The sequence below is a fragment of the Liolophura sinensis genome, chromosome 13 (assembly GCF_032854445.1).
Source record: "Liolophura sinensis isolate JHLJ2023 chromosome 13, CUHK_Ljap_v2, whole genome shotgun sequence".
Classification (NCBI taxonomy): domain Eukaryota; kingdom Metazoa; phylum Mollusca; class Polyplacophora; order Chitonida; family Chitonidae; genus Liolophura; species Liolophura sinensis.
In genome coordinates, this window is record NC_088307.1 from 27,741,474 (window position 1) to 27,760,031 (window position 18,558).

The following is an 18,558-nucleotide window of genomic DNA, read 5'->3' on the forward strand; positions in this document are numbered from 1 at the left end:
AAAAAGAAGGTTAGTTTAACTATACACCGTCTAGACATTGATGCTCTGCCTAAAGTTAAACAGGTTCTGAAAAATCCCACTGTGCAAGAAACACTCGCTGACCTTCATAGTAAATTTGTCATCACTGTAGCAGACAAGGCTCCTAATAATGTCATCTTTATTTGCAAGAATTATCATTCTTGTTCAAGAGCCATGTGCATCTACAACGACATCCACGTATTCTGCTACTACATGTACTCTGGAGGAACTATTTAACAAACACAAAACCTTTCTTAAAAAAAGGCGCATAAATATACCTACCCGTCATGCAGAAATACTACAACTTTACTGGATTCCTAAAATGCATAAATCCCCATACAAGGCTCGAGTTATTGCGGGTTCAAGAAGCTGTACCACCAAACTCTTGTCAACCCTACTTACGAGAGCGTTACAAGAAGTAGAGTCATTTTGGAATAAGTATTGTTGTGCCATAACAAAAAATTCAGGTGTCAACTTCATGTGGATTCTTAAAAACTCAAAACGTCTTACAGAAGAACTTGGTGCTCATATACATATACCGTACAAAGGTGTATCCACATGGGATTTCTCTGCTCTCTATACCACGATTCCTCACAAAGATCTTATTGAAAGAATATCGTTGTTAATTGTCTCGGTATTTACTAAAACAGGTCACCGTTACATTAATGTCAGAAGCGATAAGGCTTTCTTCAGTTACACTCTTTATAAAACCTACCACTTATTGGATGTTACATTATTTACTGAATTACTTGTATTTCTCATTAATAACATCTATGTGAAATTCGGAGATACCACTTACCAACAGTGTATATGTATTCAAATGGGTACCAATTGTGCGCCTCTTTTGGCAGACCTATACCTGTTTTCATATGAATACGACTATATGCAGAAATAACTTAAAAGTAATATCTTTAAAGCTCGATCCGTTCATTTACCAAGCGGTATATTGATGATCTACTGGCGTTAAATAATCCCCATACTGCTGAAGCGGTGAAGGAAATCTATCCGCCTTCATTGGATTTAAAGGAGACAACAGATGGTCCTGGTGGTACATCTTATTTGGATCTATATCTGTACAAAGACGAACAAGGTCTCCTTTCACGCCGCCTTTACGACAAGAGGGATAATTTCAATTTTGATTTTGTAAATTATCCTTATTTAGATAGCAATATAGCAAAAGGTCCTGCATATGGCGTTTACATATCTCGCCTTGTAGCATTTGTCAGATCTTGCGTTAACTGTGATGACCGCAATCTGCGTCACAAGTTGCTAGTTCAAAAACTAGTTTGTCAAGGATACTCCATCAAACGCCTTCATTCTAAGTTTCTCAAACTTTACAATGAATATAACACTGTCGTTGGCAGGTATAGACAGAGCATTGTGATCAACCACATAGACGGCGCTGTTATCCCTATGTACATATCTATCACCTACATGGTATTTAACAACATAGATGGTGCTGGTTGCCCAGTGTAACCGTCTATCTTGTATGTCATGTGTAACATCATAGATGGCGCCTCTTGTAGCATGAGATCTTTACATTATAACGGGAAAGACGTAATCGTCCGTTACTTTTGAATCATAATCTGATCGGTTAGGGTGTGTAACTCTCGTCATTTTCAAACTGTATCTAATATGGCTTAACCTGGGGCTAGGTGCCGTAAAGGTAGCCATGCTCATTACATCTGCATGATGCCTTTATGAACAGTTGCAATTAAAGCGTGACTGAGATACTTGTTTAATTGTTATCTGACATGGAACTCATTCACGGACTACGAATTTGAACTTTGATATGGAATTCTTTCCTGGAATGTTCATTGTCTGCCCGGCATCATTGAAAACTGATGACCGCTTCTCTCTTGTGTGTTACCGGCATTATTTCTTATTTGTATAATTTCTTACATACCTTTGTCTTTGGGAGATAGTGTTAAACGTTGTTTTGGAAATGGATCTTGCGATTATCGACTTGGAAAGCCCTTTACGGACTACGAATGGTATATGAATGTCGGACTTGACGCTTATATTTACTTTTCACTCTACATCCTGCTCCTCTAAAGCTTACTTCAGAAGTCAAAACCTCTCTCGTCAGGACGTGCATGGAAATACGAACACACAGACACACAAAGGGAAACAACGCTACAGTCGATTTACCCATCTGTCTATGACATCTCATAGAAGCCATCTGATACAAAGTTTTGACAGCACTCCTCTGGGACTACTTTGAACCCAATGGCCTTGCTTGTGCCCTCTACTGGGGAAACTCCTAAACTGTATAAATTGTGACGTGCAACATCGGGATAACAAAAAATGTCACCGGCTATCCTGTAAATTGTTTCCAAGGTGAAATTTCACAGTCACGGATACAGTTGTTGAAAACTCCAGTAATTGTATTCTTTATTCAAGCCAGTTCAGTTCCACTTTGACATTTGATTTGTTCCTCCTGCTGTAAACCACACATTTACCTTGAACATGTAAGGTTGTTCACTTTGTTGAATAAAGAGGTGTGTGATAAACAAATCCCCGCCACTGTGTGTGTTTCGCGAAGTTGTATCAACATCTTGCTGCCTGAGGTCGCATCAGCCTCTCCCGATACGACAGGCCGACCTCAGACAACCCGACGTTAATACATCATCGAGGATCACACAGTGTCATGATATATCCTACTGACAGGTACAATCTGTATCAAAGGTTATCATTAATAAGAATTTCAGCTGACAACCATATTCCAGTTTCAGTTTGTGTTTGTTTTGGATACCTTTTCGTCATCGAGCACTTATAATCTATGCATGTAACGATTCCCTACCGAAGGCCGGGTTTGAACTCTCAACTCATGTGGACATACCGTTGAAAGTTAAATACTTGTTATTTACCATAAAGTCCTAATAATCCAGAAAAAATAGCCCCTGACATGGTCTCCAAACCTAACATTAAAGTCATGTCGAAATATGCACAGGATCTGACAAAACTACAAGAAATGAAAATTATTTCACATTTAGGTGTAATGGTGTATACCTGAGCATTACACTCAATGAATTCAAGCCATGTAGCAAGGATCGTCAACAAACAATGTTATGCTTAAAAGTGCTTCTTTTATTCTTTTCCCACAAAGATAGGTAAAGGTAACATAGGTGCGGGCTGATTCAGATGTCTAAAGTACTAGCTCGCTGATACCATCAAGCCATTGAACAGTCGGGGTGGGGGGGGGGGGGGGGGGAGGAGTGCTGTTTGATACCGGCTGTTGTGAGTGCGGATTTGAACTGTGATATGATTTCGAAGGTTGGTACCTTACACCGGGGACTCCGATTTTCCACCACTTAAAAACCAGACCGACACCATATGTTAAAAAGGCTTGAGCACTTCGTAAAATTAATCACTCAATTCACATTAAATAACAAAAAACACTATTTTGAGATTGTAAAGCTACTAGTACTGTTGACGTCATGTTATATTTTGTTACAACGCAACACTTTGAGTCATGGGGAGCTAATGAGTTTTGAGTATGATAGAGTATTAATCTCTTTATCAGTGTATATAATCTATACACAAGTGGCGTGTTTCCTATATCAGTGTATATAATCTATACACAAGTGGCGTGTTTCCTATACCAGTGTATATAATCTATACACAAGTGACGTGTTTCCTATATCAGTGTATATAATCTATACACAAGTGGCGTGTTTCCTATATCAGTGAATACAATCTATACACCAGAGGCGTGTTTCCTATACCAGTGTATATAATCTATACACAAGTGACGTGTTTCCTATATCAGTGTATATAATCTATACACAAGTGGCGTGTTTCCTATATCAATGAATACAATCTATACACCAGAGGCGTGTTTCCTATATCAGTGTATATAATCTATATACCAGTGACGTGTTGCCTATATCAGTGTATATAATCTATACACCAGTGACGTGTTGCATATATCAGTGTATATAATCTATACACCAGTAGCGTGTTGCCTATATCAGTGTATATAATCTATACACCAGTGACGTGTTTCCTATATCAGTGTATATAATCTATACACAAGGGGCGTGTTTCCTATACCAGTGTATATAATCTATACACAAGTGACGTGTTTCCTATATCAGTGTATATAATCTATACACAAGTGGCGTGTTTCCTATATCAGTGAATACAATCTATACACCAGAGGTGTTTTTCCTATACCAGTGTATATAATCTATACACAAGTGACGTGTTTCCTATATCAGTGTATATAATCTATACACAAGTGGCGTGTTTCCTATATCAATGAATACAATCTATACACCAGAGGCGTGTTTCCTATATCAGTGTATATAATCTATATACCAGTGACGTGTTGCCTATATCAGTGTATATAATCTATACACCAGTGACGTGTTGCATATATCAGTGTATATAATCTATACACCAGTAGCGTGTTGCCTATATCAGTGTATATAATCTATACACCAGTGACGTGTTTCCTATATCAGTGTATATAATCTATACACAAGGGGCGTGTTTCCTATACCAGTGTATATAATCTATACACAAGTGACGTGTTTCCTATATCAGTGTATATAATCTATACACAAGTGGCGTGTTTCCTATATCAATGAATACAATCTATACACCAGAGGCGTGTTTCCTATATCAGTGTATATAATCTATATACCAGTGACGTGTTGCCTATATCAGTGTATATAATCTATACACCAGTGACGTGTTGCATACATCAGTGTATATAATCTATACACCAGTAGCGTGTTGCCTATATCAGTGTATATAATCTATACACCAGTGACGTGTTGCATATATCAGTGTATATAATCTATACACCATTAGCGTGTTGCCTATATCAGTGTATATAATCTATACATCAGTGGTGTCGGAGGGAAATTCAAAATGTGGTGTGGACTTCAGGCGAGAGTCCAAGGGGCTGCATACGAGTCGGAAGGTCTGCAACTCTACAAGACCGTAATCAAGATTTCAACCATTTTGGGGCAACCAGAGAAGGGATCTGAGGAGCATAGAGGCGTAAAAGTGACATGTTGAAGATTATAGGGTTTTGAAAGTTTACTCCAACATACTGGGCGAGGGTCAGAACGAAAAGATTAGAAGTTAGTGCACAGGGTGTAGAAGTGGTGATTCCGAGTATAACATTGCGGTTGAACGTGTTTTCTACGACACATACAGACGAGCGTCTTAGACGATTTTTTTCTCACTAAGTCAAAAACTTCGTAAAACAGCCTCATCTGTTTGAAAGGAAATTAAGAATTTCAAAGAAATACTTGTTCTTATCAGAAGGAACTGAAATTTTTCAACGAGGCGCCAAGTATATACTTTGAATTTCCAGCACTAAATTCACCCTAGCAAGTTTAAAATGTTTGTGGGGGTAAGGAGGGGGTAGGTTAAGCATATCTAACCACGCAACACTTGAAAAATATTTCACTTACACGGTGGTGACCAGCTTCATAGTGGGAGTAAACCGGACTGAGCCCGGTGGAAACTCAACAACCAACCGTATGTTGCTGCTAGACCTTCAAAACGCACTGTTGGAAAAAAGCCAGCATGAGCTGGTCTTGATCTTACAACGAACGCATTGTTAAGAGGCTCCTGTGTCAGTAGACTGACAGATGTAGTGGACTAATATATGTAACTGTAATAGGCGGGTAGGCGTAAATGTAGTGGACCGCAAGGTGTAAATATATTTTTATTCGATTTATTTGATTGATGTTTTACGCCGTACTCAAGAATATTTCACTTATACGATGGCGGCCAGAATTATGGTGGGTGGAAACCGGACATAGGCCTGTCGAAATCCACGACCATCCGCAGGTTGCTGGAAGACAACGTACGGCCGGAGAGGAAGACATCATGAGCTGAACTTAAACTCACAACTACCCCACTAGAGCGCTAATCAACTAGGGCACGGAGGCCCATGTGTAAATGTAGTAGACAGTTAGCTGCAAATGTAGTAGACGGGTGGGTGCAACTGTAGTAGACAGGTAGGTGTAAATGTATATGTCTAATAAATGTGGGTGCAAATGTAGTAGCTGCTAGGTGTAAATGCAGTAGACTGTTAGGTGCAAATGTAGTACACGGGTAGGTGCAAATGTAGTACTCGGTTAGGTGCAAATGTAGTGGACAGGTAGGTGTAAATGTAGTAGACGGATTGGTGCAAATTTAGTAGACGAATAGGTGCAAATATAGCAGACAGGCAGGTGTAAATGAAAATGACTAGTAAATGTAGGTGCAAATTTAGTGGTCTAGTAGGTGTAGATGTAGAGGACTTGTACATGTAGTTGTTAATGTAGTAAACTAGTAGATGTAGATGTAGTTGACAGGCAAATCTAGCAGGCGGGTAGGTGTAAATGTAGTGGAATGGTAGGTGTAAGTATACAGGAGTAGTACATGTAGGTATAAATGTAGTGTACTAGTAGGTGTAGAAGTAGTTGACAGGCAAATGTAGCAGGCGGGAATGTGTAGTTGTAGTTGACAGGTCGGTGTAAATGTAGTAGACGGTAGGTGTAAATCTAGTAGGCTGGTATGTGAAAATGTAGCAAATGCGTAGGTGTAAATGCAGTAGACTGCTAGCTGTAAATTAATAGGCTGGTAGGTGAAAATGTAATGGGCTTGTGCATTATCTCTAGCTTAGGATAAAGCCATCAGCATTGTCTCTAGCCTAGTCTAAAGTCATCAGCATTATCTCTAGCCTAGGCTAAAGTCATCAGGTCAGTATTATGGCCGATATACAATATACAGCCTGGAGCCTTAGAGGCAAAAAAAGAAAAGAAAAAGAAAACCATCATGATCTTGAAATAATATAGGACATACACACACCTGATGTGTATGTAAACTTTCTTTACGTTTTAGATGTATCTTTTACAAAATCATTTTGCCTGTATCCGTTGGCGTGTTGTATAACTAGGAGCTTATGTGGACGCCTCTCATTTTGCTCTGTTGGTTTTGAAATATCATTAATCAACTGAACTGTCCCAGAAAGGTAGATCAATCTCATAATACACGCAGTTGAGTCTCTCGTGGCTTTGTTGGTCGTCAGCACGCCTCTTTGTAATTCCTGTCGTGGCAATGAAAAAGAGAATGATATTTTTGGTCATTTTTTGTATTCGATGAGTATTTCTTTATGGCCGTTCACAAACCTCAGATAATGAAAATGTGACAAATAGCTTTACAAAACAGAAGTAGGTGAAGCGTAAGAAGGGTTCGAACACTTGACCTCACTTGGAGAGGCAGCATAGACCATTATCAAAGACCACGGCCTGTAACAGCAACCTTACTAGAAACAGGTGTCCCGTAACGGCAGTGTACACCATCACCAAAGGCCACAGCCTATAAGCGCGACCCCATTGGCCAACAGGTGTCCCATAACGGCAGCGTAGATCATTATCAAAGGCCACAGCCTATAAGCGCGACCCCAATGGCCAACAGTTGTCCCGTGACGGCAGCGTAAATCATTATCAAAGGTCACAGCCTATAAGCGCGAACTCACTTGCCAACAGGTATCACGTAACGGCAGCGTAGATCATTATCAAAGGCCACAGCCTATGAACGCGACCCCATTGGTCAATAGGTGACCCGTAACGGCAGCGTAGATCATTATCAAAGGCCTATAAACGCGCACTCACTGACAATAGGTGTACCACAACGGTAATGTAGATCATCATCAAAGGCCACAGCCTATAAGCGCGAACTCACTGGCCAACAGGTATCCCGTAACGGCAGCGTAGACCATTGTCAAAGGCCACAGCCTTTAAGTGAGAGGCTTCGAAAACTCTACCAGACATCGAATATCATGAAATCTTTTAAATAATGTATTTAATATTTTCCTAAATATTTTACTTATAAGAGAGAAATATTCGGTTAAATAACAAAACAATCTCAGAGGCTTTTTTCTTTCATTTAGATCCAAAAGCTATAATAAGTCGAAGTTTCAACTGCCGACATCTTTCTCGTTGAAGTATCGATCTTAATTATAATACCACTTAAACACTGTAAGATTAAAATTGTGTCATACGCTAACCTGTGTCATCGGTAAGATCAAACCAGACAGCGGGCACGCCGGCGCAGAATTGGCTCAGTGTGGGGCCTAACTCTGATGACGTCATATTCCCAGGCCGGAGTCTGGCGAGTTTCACTTTCTGTGGAGCCAGATCTCGTCCCTTTAAAACAAAAATCACATTTTACCACTATTTTAGACACAAATCGATATCAACCTACATAAAACAGAAATGCGGACATTAAGCTATATCTGGCATTTAACAAGATGTCCCACCACAATTTATTCTCTGATACAATCGGTTGTTTACTCTGAGCACTTTTCATTAATTTCATAGAAAATTTTTATAAGACACGCAGTGACTGAGCCAGGAAATTACAATCATGCGTCGGTATTAGCTGCATGCTGTGAATCGAAACATGTGAGGCACGTCACCACGCCTAATGCCAGGGAATTCGGTGCAAAATTTAGCTCAACTGGAGTAACAGAGAGTTATACATAGACTATTCTCTGTTAAAAAAGCAGTTATTGGGAACAACCAATTACACTGTATATGTACCAGCTGCTCAGACTAAAGGAGAAAAAAACAAAAAATGAGCAAAGGGTGTGAAAAATTATTTGTAAATATGATCTTAAATATTTGTTCAATTTTTGATGGGGAAAAGGACATTTAAAATAATGTTTGTATTGTGGTTATTTGGGACCACTTCTTGCTATTTGTCTTTGAAATGTCTTTCTTTCCTTAAAGAAAAATGAGTGAAATATTGATGATCATATTTATAAATTTCTTTTCCCATTATTTAATCTGAATTTTACTCCAGTTTGTCGCTTTCTCCAACTTTAAGATTACGTAGACGCGAGACACTCACCTGTCTCGCTTCGACGGTAGTTTTAACAGCCTCAAAATCCGGATGTGAAACTTTAGTCACGAAACAACGGTTCCTTTTGAATTCTCTCAGGGCAACATAACCCTACCGAAAGAATAAAAAACAGCACTCACCTAAACGTCATTATTAAGAACTATTTACATACTAGGTTCTATCCAAGTGACTTTTCTTGACGGATCCCCCCCACCCCCAGCCTGTTTTGTGTACCCGAACTACCCAGGTGTCATATCAATTCTTGTAAAGCAATATGTTACAAAATTTTTCGATGCATTTCATTTGAGAGTTGCCTAACTCCAGTCTTAAGATTTATTGTCACATATTTGATGTCGGGGAGATTCTTGGCTGGAGGGAATCGGATTCCCCGTGAGTGCCCAGGGTATGCACAGGAAAAAGCATGTTACTGAAAAACTTTACCACACATTGTTGGGAGATATGTGGTCTCCCTGGATCGTTAGACTGCTCAGACGACAGCTTATTGTCACCAAGGCCACACATGTCCAGCACTAAGGGCGGGAAATCCACTCGTAACAATTCTTTGTTAAGGCAGGATTTGAACCCTCGACCCATGTTTTAAGTTAAGATTTAGAGGTAAGTACTTCAAACCTACTCTAAACCTCGAATAACTGAAAAAAGTTATCCCGAAATAAAGGCTATCAAAACCTAACACTAAAGGGATAACTATGCACAGAATCGCACAAAATACAATGAATGAAAATTATTCCACATTTTGTTGCATGGAGTTTACATGGGCTGTAGAATGAAAGAATGCAAGCAATGAAACAAGGCTCATCAACAAACAACTGAAAGTAGTGCTTAAAAATGTTTCATTTTTTATAGATGCATGTAGTTAAAGGCGGCTGGAGGTCCCCTGGATCATATGGCTAAAGTACTGACTAGCTGTTACCCTAATATTAGTTACATGGTTACTCAGTTCCAAATATCTAAGGTGTTTGGTAATTTCTTTCATTCATGCTATCTCCTTTCAAGTAGCTGCCAATGCGCATGCGTTTCCAGTTCACATGATCTGGAAGGTGGCGGTTCACAGAGACTTGATGGCATAGGTTATATTAGAAGATAAGTTGGTTGAATTATAACCAAACTATCCCTTTTTATATGATGTTCTCTCCTCAAGTTTCAAAGATAAACTGGTTATGTTTGCATTTCTATATTCATTACACAGAGATGACCGCTTTGATCTGCCGTCTCCTATTGTCATGTCGTTGTGAACCGCCATCTTACAGGTCATGTGACCCGGAAACGCATACGTTTTGGCGACTATTTTAAAAGAGATAACTTGCATTCGCCAAACGCACAGTGCATGAATAAACCAAATTTTCAAACATGTTATATATTTGGCGCAGCTCCACTAAAGACAAAAGCTTTCAGAAAAGGTCACAGTGCGAGAGTTACATGCTTAAGGCAAATGCCAAGAATGATTTTTTGCTAAGCACATAGATGTTGTGTGCTCCGGGCGTTTACAACGAACACTTCAATTTCTCTTCATTCAAAAACCTGATCGACGCCATATAGGTGAAACTTCTTCGAAGACGTCGTAAACACAACTAAAAAAATAAATAAGGCACTATCCTGGAAATTTTCACAAAGATCACGAGGCCAATACATATTGCTAAAGTCATATCATGTTTTGCCATAACGCACCACTTTGAAGTCATGCAGGGCCAGAGAGTTTTGAGCGTTGAGTCTGTAAGCCTCGGCCGACACCATCAGTATGGTCCGTTCCTTCACGTTGATGACAACCGACTCGTGAGTCGCTATGTTGCCATGGAGACGCTTCCACGAAATCCACTGAAACAAAATAGAACCGCGAAACCAACGTTTGTACAGATAACGAGTTTCATGGAAAGTACCGATAAAAAGAAGCTAACAAGGAGAAATTGCTAACCTCCTCCAAAACTATCGATGGCAGAAAAGTAAACAGTATAATGATGATAATTATCCGGCAAAATACTTGGCATTTAGAAATTGAGAAGCCATATCACTCATCTGGAAGCGGTTTGGAACTTACACCGGAAATGCCATACCTAGGTGGTAAATACAATGTGTTTTTTATTAGTCAAAACGACAAACTGTTTTGAATGGAAATTCCGAAAATGATAAATTCGGCTATTATTTATCGAGCTGGTTGACGGCCTGACATTGTGCGAATCGGGCTGTAGTCCTCTTTGATACTAGTGGATGGCGCGTCAAAAACAGCAAGGATTCATCAGAAAGCCTTTCAATCTTCAGCCAGTTTCATCACGTGATACAAATAGGAGACTTGTAATTGCATGCATTACTACTGTTCCGAGTAGATCAGCTAATAAAGTAGTCCCCTCTATCAGGAAAAAGGCCTCAGTACGTAACGTAAAATATGTATACCCGTCATTGTTTTTTTTTTTCTGTTTTTTTTTGGCTACTTTCCGTTATAATTCCCTCATTATGCAATATCACAGAGCACGCCTTTAAACACAGTAACTAGAAGAAAGGTAAAAGAAAATTCTTTTCATATCTGTTGTTACATAGTTATTGTCACCTGTGTACTGCTTAAGTGACGTGCGCTGTTTGTTAACAATTTAAACATACCTCTTGATTTGCGGAACTTTTCTCGGCTTGGAGATGGAATATTACCCCAGCAAAAACGGCACCAAGAACCAAAGCGGTGGAGAGTGCAGCAATCAGGGCGAATGCAGAGCGTTTGTGTTCTCCTCTAGCTGGAGTACAATCCTCTTGGTTATACTGTGAAAACATTGTGAATCCACGTACGCAAAATTTTAAACAACACAACTAAACGATATTCATAAACAAACATAAAATCAATGGTGCACCCAGAGCTTTGTAGAACACATTACAAATGTGAAATCAACTTGTGAATGCTAATGTATATCTGTATCAATGCTGGAAGTTTTACCTTGCATTTAACCAACCAGATGACAACGAGCTGTACTTAGGAGTGTCTACACATACTGTGTCTTCTTCTGGTGCGGCGAGTTCATGCCGCCGAAGTGCTGCCGGCAGTGAAGTATTGTGCCAAAGAGACCTGGCACCACACCCGGTCACATTATTTTACATGTGGCCTACCAGTCCTGTTTCCCTGCTCCAACCTTTCAATGCTAAGCAAAAAAACAAAACAGGAAAAAAGCACCTTTCTCTGTGTTACCATTGGACTGGGCTTTGATCACAGATCTTCCCGAATTTGAGGTGTACGCTCTAACCACTACACAAGAGATAGGATTGATCAAGGCTACTAAATCTAATTACACCTTTGCTTAGTCACGCCGCTGTTGTCTGGCCAAAACGCGGATATGGAGACGCCATTTTTTTTCAAAACAAGATCTCGTTTGTATGTAACTTGGGATTTTCGGAATCTACATTTATTTCGCTATCAGCATGCCGCATGCACGATTTTATTAGCAATTTCTTAGGAAACAGTCGATGACGAAATTAGGTTTAAAGGTTGTTCCGTAAAAGCCGTCGTAATTACCGCATGCAGCAATTAGGAGCTCACGTTTTTTGGCTGTGTTACAAGGCACGAGAGACAGTACGTGGGTAAGGGGAAGTAACTCTCCCCGCAATCTGCCCAACTTCTTCCACCTATGAACCCGACCGATAATATACAAAATTTAATTTTTCCTAAGTACGGCGTTAAACCACATGTACTACTTATAATAGGTCGGTTATACACTTGTTGATAGACACAAGTCTGTGCTTTACACTCTGTACTATGTGACATCAAGGGGCCTACGTGAGCGGGGCAAATGTTTAGTTTGCCAGAGAGGCACAATGACCCAGGAACCTCACACCAATGCGGGCGTTGTGAGTTCTAGTCCAGTTCATGCAGGCTTCCTCCCTCTTGGTAGCAGTGATGAGAAATATGTTCATTTAGCTTCTTTATCTAGGGGAATGTGTTCACAAGTCCATGTATGGATTAATCTATGTCAGCAGTGTGAAATATGAAAAAAAAACGAAAATAAAAAAGGACAAAAAAAATGCCTGATCTAAAATATTTACTTACCACTTTGTCCAATTTTATCTTATCTGCCATTTTTAGTCCCGTCATTTTGTACAAATATGTGCTGACTTTTGCAGACATGTGAACAGTGTTCCGAGTTAACTAGAAACTGACAAAGCAAGGTCACGTTTTATATCGCCAAGGCCATGTGTTTTCATGCAAGGGACAAGGCTAGATAGATTCGGCCAATCAGGTACGATTAGGCTTGAAGTAGACACCTGATTGGTGCTTCGTAAGATGACTGATTGGTGGATTTTAAAGGTGCACTCATGTATGAATGGTGCTATTGTTTGCCCACACAAAGGTGCGCTGTATTCTTTACTGTGCTTATCATTGCCCTCTATAACACCAGCGTCGTATGTGTTACAAGAAGGCGCGGAGAAATGTCAAAAAATTTGCCATGTTATAAACCTCAAAAATTCAGAGTACCAAGAATTCCTAGCCAGTTTCTTGAACCACAGACAGTTAAGACTTTTATACATAAATCTTTATACAATCTATTTTAAGTTTGTCTTAAATGTATGCAGCAATATAAACATTTGCTCACACAAAGGGTCAGTGCCATAAGTGAATGTATATTACTCTCAGTAAGTACATTTGTACTTGAAAACATAACATTTTTATGTAATCTAAAAGAAGGTGCCTGCAGTGTAAAACATATTTGTGTTAGATAAATTACATATACAAGAACCTATAAAATATACAACTAACCTATATATACAACTACCTATCAATACACACTTCACCTATATATACAACTACCTATAAATATACAAATCACCCATATATACAACTACCCAAAAATATACAACTAACCTATACATACAACTACCTATAAATATACAACTCACCTATATATACAACTACCTATAAATATACAACTCACCTATATATACAACTACCTATCAATACACAAATCATCTATACATACAACTATTTATGAATATACAACTCATCTATACATACAACTACCTATAAATATACAACTCACACATATATACAACTACCTATAAATATACAACTCACCTATATATTCAACTACCTATAAATATACAACTCACATATATACAACTACATATAAATATACAAATCATCTATACATACAGCTACTTATAAATATACAACTCATCTATATACACAACTACCTATAAATATACAACTATATATATATATATATATATATATATATATATATATATATATACAACTGCGTATCAATATACAAATCATCTATACATACAACTACTTATAAATATACAACTCATCTATACATACAACTATCTATAAATATACAACTCACCTATACATACAACTACCTAAAAACTTACAACTCACCTATATATAGAACTACCTATCAATACCCAAATCATCTATACATACAACTACTTATAAATATACAACTCATCTATATACACAACTACCTATCAATATAAAGCTCATCTATAGCCATTCCTTTCGTTTCAGATACGTTCACATATGGCAGTGTAGCTATTATATCTCCATCGCCAAAGTGAAGTACACTATTTAGTGGAAGTTTTTTCAGGGCCAGCTACATTTGATGTGGTGGTCTTCGTAGCCAACATGTAGCTAGGTTAAAGCATTAAAACTCTCGGCAATTACACCCATTTGAGCAAGTTTCGTGCATTCTATAATAGTCTTCGTGACAACAGCAGCTTTAAATGGGTGCAAACATAGTTTCAAGTTGAAATGAGACACAAATACACATACAAATCAGACGGCTGAATATTTGGCATTTGTCCAGGTCTGTAATGTTGTAGCGTAGGCATAAATGATCCCGAAGTGCTTTTGTTTATCCCACGTATGACTCACGGGACACTGATGCACTAATTGAAACAGCTGTCGAGCTTATTGGAGATAGTGCAGCTATCTACACAGGTATTACCGTACGATTGGTCAGTAATTTCCTGTAACATGTCACTGTCACTGTCTACTCTACTACAGATGTACTGCAGAGGTACAGTGTAGGCCATACTGTTGCACACTTCACTGACGCCACATGTAACACGTGTGGAACAGCACGTATAAGCTATCCTGTATGTTGCGCACGTCACTTATGCCACAAGTAACACATGTGGAACAACACCTATAAGCTACCCTGTAAGTTGCTGACGTCACTAGCGTCCCATGTAACGGATGGAATAGTTTCTATAAGCCGTTGCGTTGTACACGCCAATGGCGTCGCATTTAACACAGAGTAAAAATGACCCATAGCATAGTGTGTTGTACAGGTCACAGGCACCGAATGTAACACGTGTGGAATAACACGTATGAGCTATCCTTTATGTCGTTCACGTCACTAGCGTCGCATGTAACGGATGAAATAGCTTCTATAAGCTGTTGCGTTGTACACGCCAATGGCGTCGCGTTTAACACAGAGTGAAAATGCCCCATAACCTGGTGTCCTGTACAGGTCATTGGCGTCACGTGTAACACGTGTGGAACAACACGTATAAGCTATACTCTATGTTGTTCACGTCACTAGCTTCGCATGTAACGGATGGAATAGCTTCTATAAGCTGTTACTTTGTGCACGTCAGTGGCGTCGCATTTAACAGTTAATATCTCCCATGAGATGGTGTGTTGTACATGTCACTAGCCCTGCATGTAGCACGGGTTGAATAGTACCTATAATCTGTCCAGTGTGCCTTTGTGGCCCTGTAGTCAGAGTGCTAGTCAAGAACAATGACCCAGGAACCACTCACCAAAGGGGTTGCCTTCGAAGGTATTCCACTAGGCTGCGGAAAGTCGTGAGCTTCCCCCGGACAGAGAGCCCGCTTTTTTCTCACCATAATACTTGCCGCCGTCGTGTAAGTGAAATATTCTTGAGTACGGCGTAAAACATCAGTCAAATGATTAAATACAAAAAATGTATATGTAACGCGGCTGGAACAACACCTAGAGGTTGATATGTTATGCACGTCACTGACGTCGCATTTATCACTTTTAATCTAAAATTTATAGTAAGGTAATCTGTTTCACGCGTCGCTGGCGTCGCATGTCACACCGTGGGAATAGTATTAATAAGCTCTTATAAACAGACATGAGAACGTAACAGAGATATTGATACTTTGATATCTTCGGCTTCATTTATTCTAAAATTCACCATAAACATAAAGTTGTTTGTTGAAAAACAAAATAAATATAACTTTTTTCGGAGTCAGTGATAGAACATAGCGATATGGTCATGTCACAAATATACTCGTCATGGAGATGCCTACGGTATATGACGCAATTTTAAAATATAAAAAAATGGCCAATGGGAATACTATGTGAAAACTTTTAGTTAATTCCAAGTGCTTCGTCACATTAAGCTAATATCCAGTAGAAGGATTCCATTGTTTGCGACTACTTAACATGCGACTGGTCTCTCGCCTATAGGCTCACCCCTTTTAATGTCGCCATGGATCAATAAATCAATTTGTCTCTTCCCAATTACTCAGGGGTTAAACTAAAAACACTCTTGGATGAAGCTGAATGGATTGACTGGTTCACTATAAACAATTAAATTTGTTTGCTACATTGCATTAAGTTAAAAACTAATGGAAAGTTCGCAAGACAAACGAGCTTGTAAACACGCTACTGGTCTGTCTCCCACGGGTGGTATCCTTTCCAGTTCAGCCCCGAGCTTCACTTCAACTTGCCTTTTCACCATTCCTCCAGAGGTAGAATGAGAATACATTGGGATAAAGACTGGTTGATTTACTGAGTGACCGATTGGATAAATGACTGTTCAGTGTACAGTACTTTAACACACGAGTTAGATTTTTGACGGTAAACCTTCATGTAACAATTCACAAAACGCCAGTCTACAAAAAATTAAACGTATAATAATAAACCAAGCTAAACACAAAAGGCAATCAGTCACGTAAATGGCGCACCTGTCTCTGTAATATCGAACCAATGAGCTGGAACTCCGTCACAAAACTGGTTCAACTTGGGCCCCAATTCTGATGACGTCATATTGCGGAGCTCTCCTTTGCCCTGCTTCAATGGCTGAGCCTTTTACCCTGAAAGAGATGGAATGCATATGTATAAAATACACTTATCTATTTAGTTGACTAATACAGCATTTATAATCAAAGTATTTTTTCATTAAGAATAAAATGAGAAAGATGATTAGCATTTGAAACTTCAAATCTTTATGTTTTCTTTCATTTTATATGTGAACATTGTGTAAATCCCGAAGCTGTTTGCCACTGCGATAAAACAGAAAGTTTATTGTCACAAGAAAATAACTGAAATCCTTACAATCTTTACAAAAGGTAACACGTTTGCATAATTTGATCTATATACTAAGAATAATAATCAAGGTATATATATTTTTAAGTGTATAGTTGAATAGGTCTCTGCAACACAGAGATCCAAAAGTATATATGGGGCTGACTTACTCGTCTGTCTTCCAACATCTGCTTGACGGACCAGAAATCGGGGATTTTCACATTGGTAACCAAGCACATGTCCCGGCCAAAGTCTCTCAGCGCCACGTAACCCTAGTTGGACAGAAACCACACCACATCATATCAGCACATCGCTGTACGCACGCCCCACAAACCAAGACTACAGAGACTTACAGCTGTTACTGAGGAAGGCTTTGTGATTCATTATGAACTCATATTTATCCCAAGCATGTAACAATCACGACTGGAGACTATGACCAACAAGCTTAGCCACCCATGTTTCTGCGGGTTTTAGCTTTGCCTTCACTATGAAGCTGATGGTACCATAACGCTATCTCCTTGTAACAGACCGGTGTCAATATTTCTAGTGCTGTCTCACTGGAATATCAAGTTGAAGACACCACACATGGCGCCCCACCTAGTCAGAGTATAAAGACAATGGGTGAGTCCGAAAAGAGGAAATGTTAAATAATTTCAATCCTTTAGTATGATCTAATATAAGATGTGTGTCTGTCTATACATTGGATGTGTTCACGACTCAGATAGCTCAGTGCAGAGTATGTTATATTATAATACTGTTTGGATATCTATAGACATTTCTACTCACTAATTTAAAGTCATGAAGGGCCATGGAGTTTTCCTCGCTAATCTTGTACGCCTCCGCCGACACCATGAGAATCGTTTCTTCTTTGTCATCAGATAAAACCGACCCGTGTATGTCCACATCTCCGGCTTTACGGATCCATGATACCCACTGAGAAGACAGAAATACCGACAACAAATCAGAAGACAAGATTTGGAACATCGAAAGAATACATTTTTTTACTTATCTGATTGGTGTTTCACGCCAAGGACCAACAGTTTGTTGTCAGCCATTCCAAAGTGCGACCGGAGAGAAATCCAGCATGAGATGGACGAACTCACAGCGATCACACAAGACAAGCATACATTGACTGCAAACGATTTATTGATATATTTTAGGAATTTTTTCATGTTCACTCGTGGAACTTCAAAAGGCAATCTACATTTGGAAATTCTTGAACCTTAAAGCTGAAAATGTATGTTCATGTCTGAGACCGAATTTGGCTTGTTTGCAAACAATCTAAAGAGAGAATTTCCACAACTCCATTTGCATACAAGCAAAAAAAACTTTTTTCTGAATTCATCAAATCTTGAATGAGCAGAAGATAAAGGAGGACGTGAGCCTAAAGCAGGTGGAATTAGAAGTGT

General features: G+C 39.1%; 1 protein-coding gene across 1 annotated transcript; it reads right to left on the reverse strand.

Moving 5' to 3' along the window:
• Window positions 1-3,232: 3,232 nt before the first annotated feature.
• On the reverse strand, window positions 3,233-13,002 carry LOC135480469 (uncharacterized). Its single transcript, XM_064760306.1, has 6 exons — window positions 12,914-13,002; window positions 11,485-11,637; window positions 10,561-10,707; window positions 8,884-8,985; window positions 8,039-8,177; window positions 3,233-7,075 (listed from the first exon to the last, which is right to left on the reverse strand). The coding sequence occupies exons 1-6, from the start codon at window positions 12,989-12,991 to the stop codon at window positions 6,975-6,977; spliced, it is 720 nt and encodes a 239-aa protein (XP_064616376.1). The 5' UTR covers window positions 12,992-13,002; the 3' UTR covers window positions 3,233-6,974.
• Window positions 13,003-18,558: the final 5,556 nt, after the last annotated feature.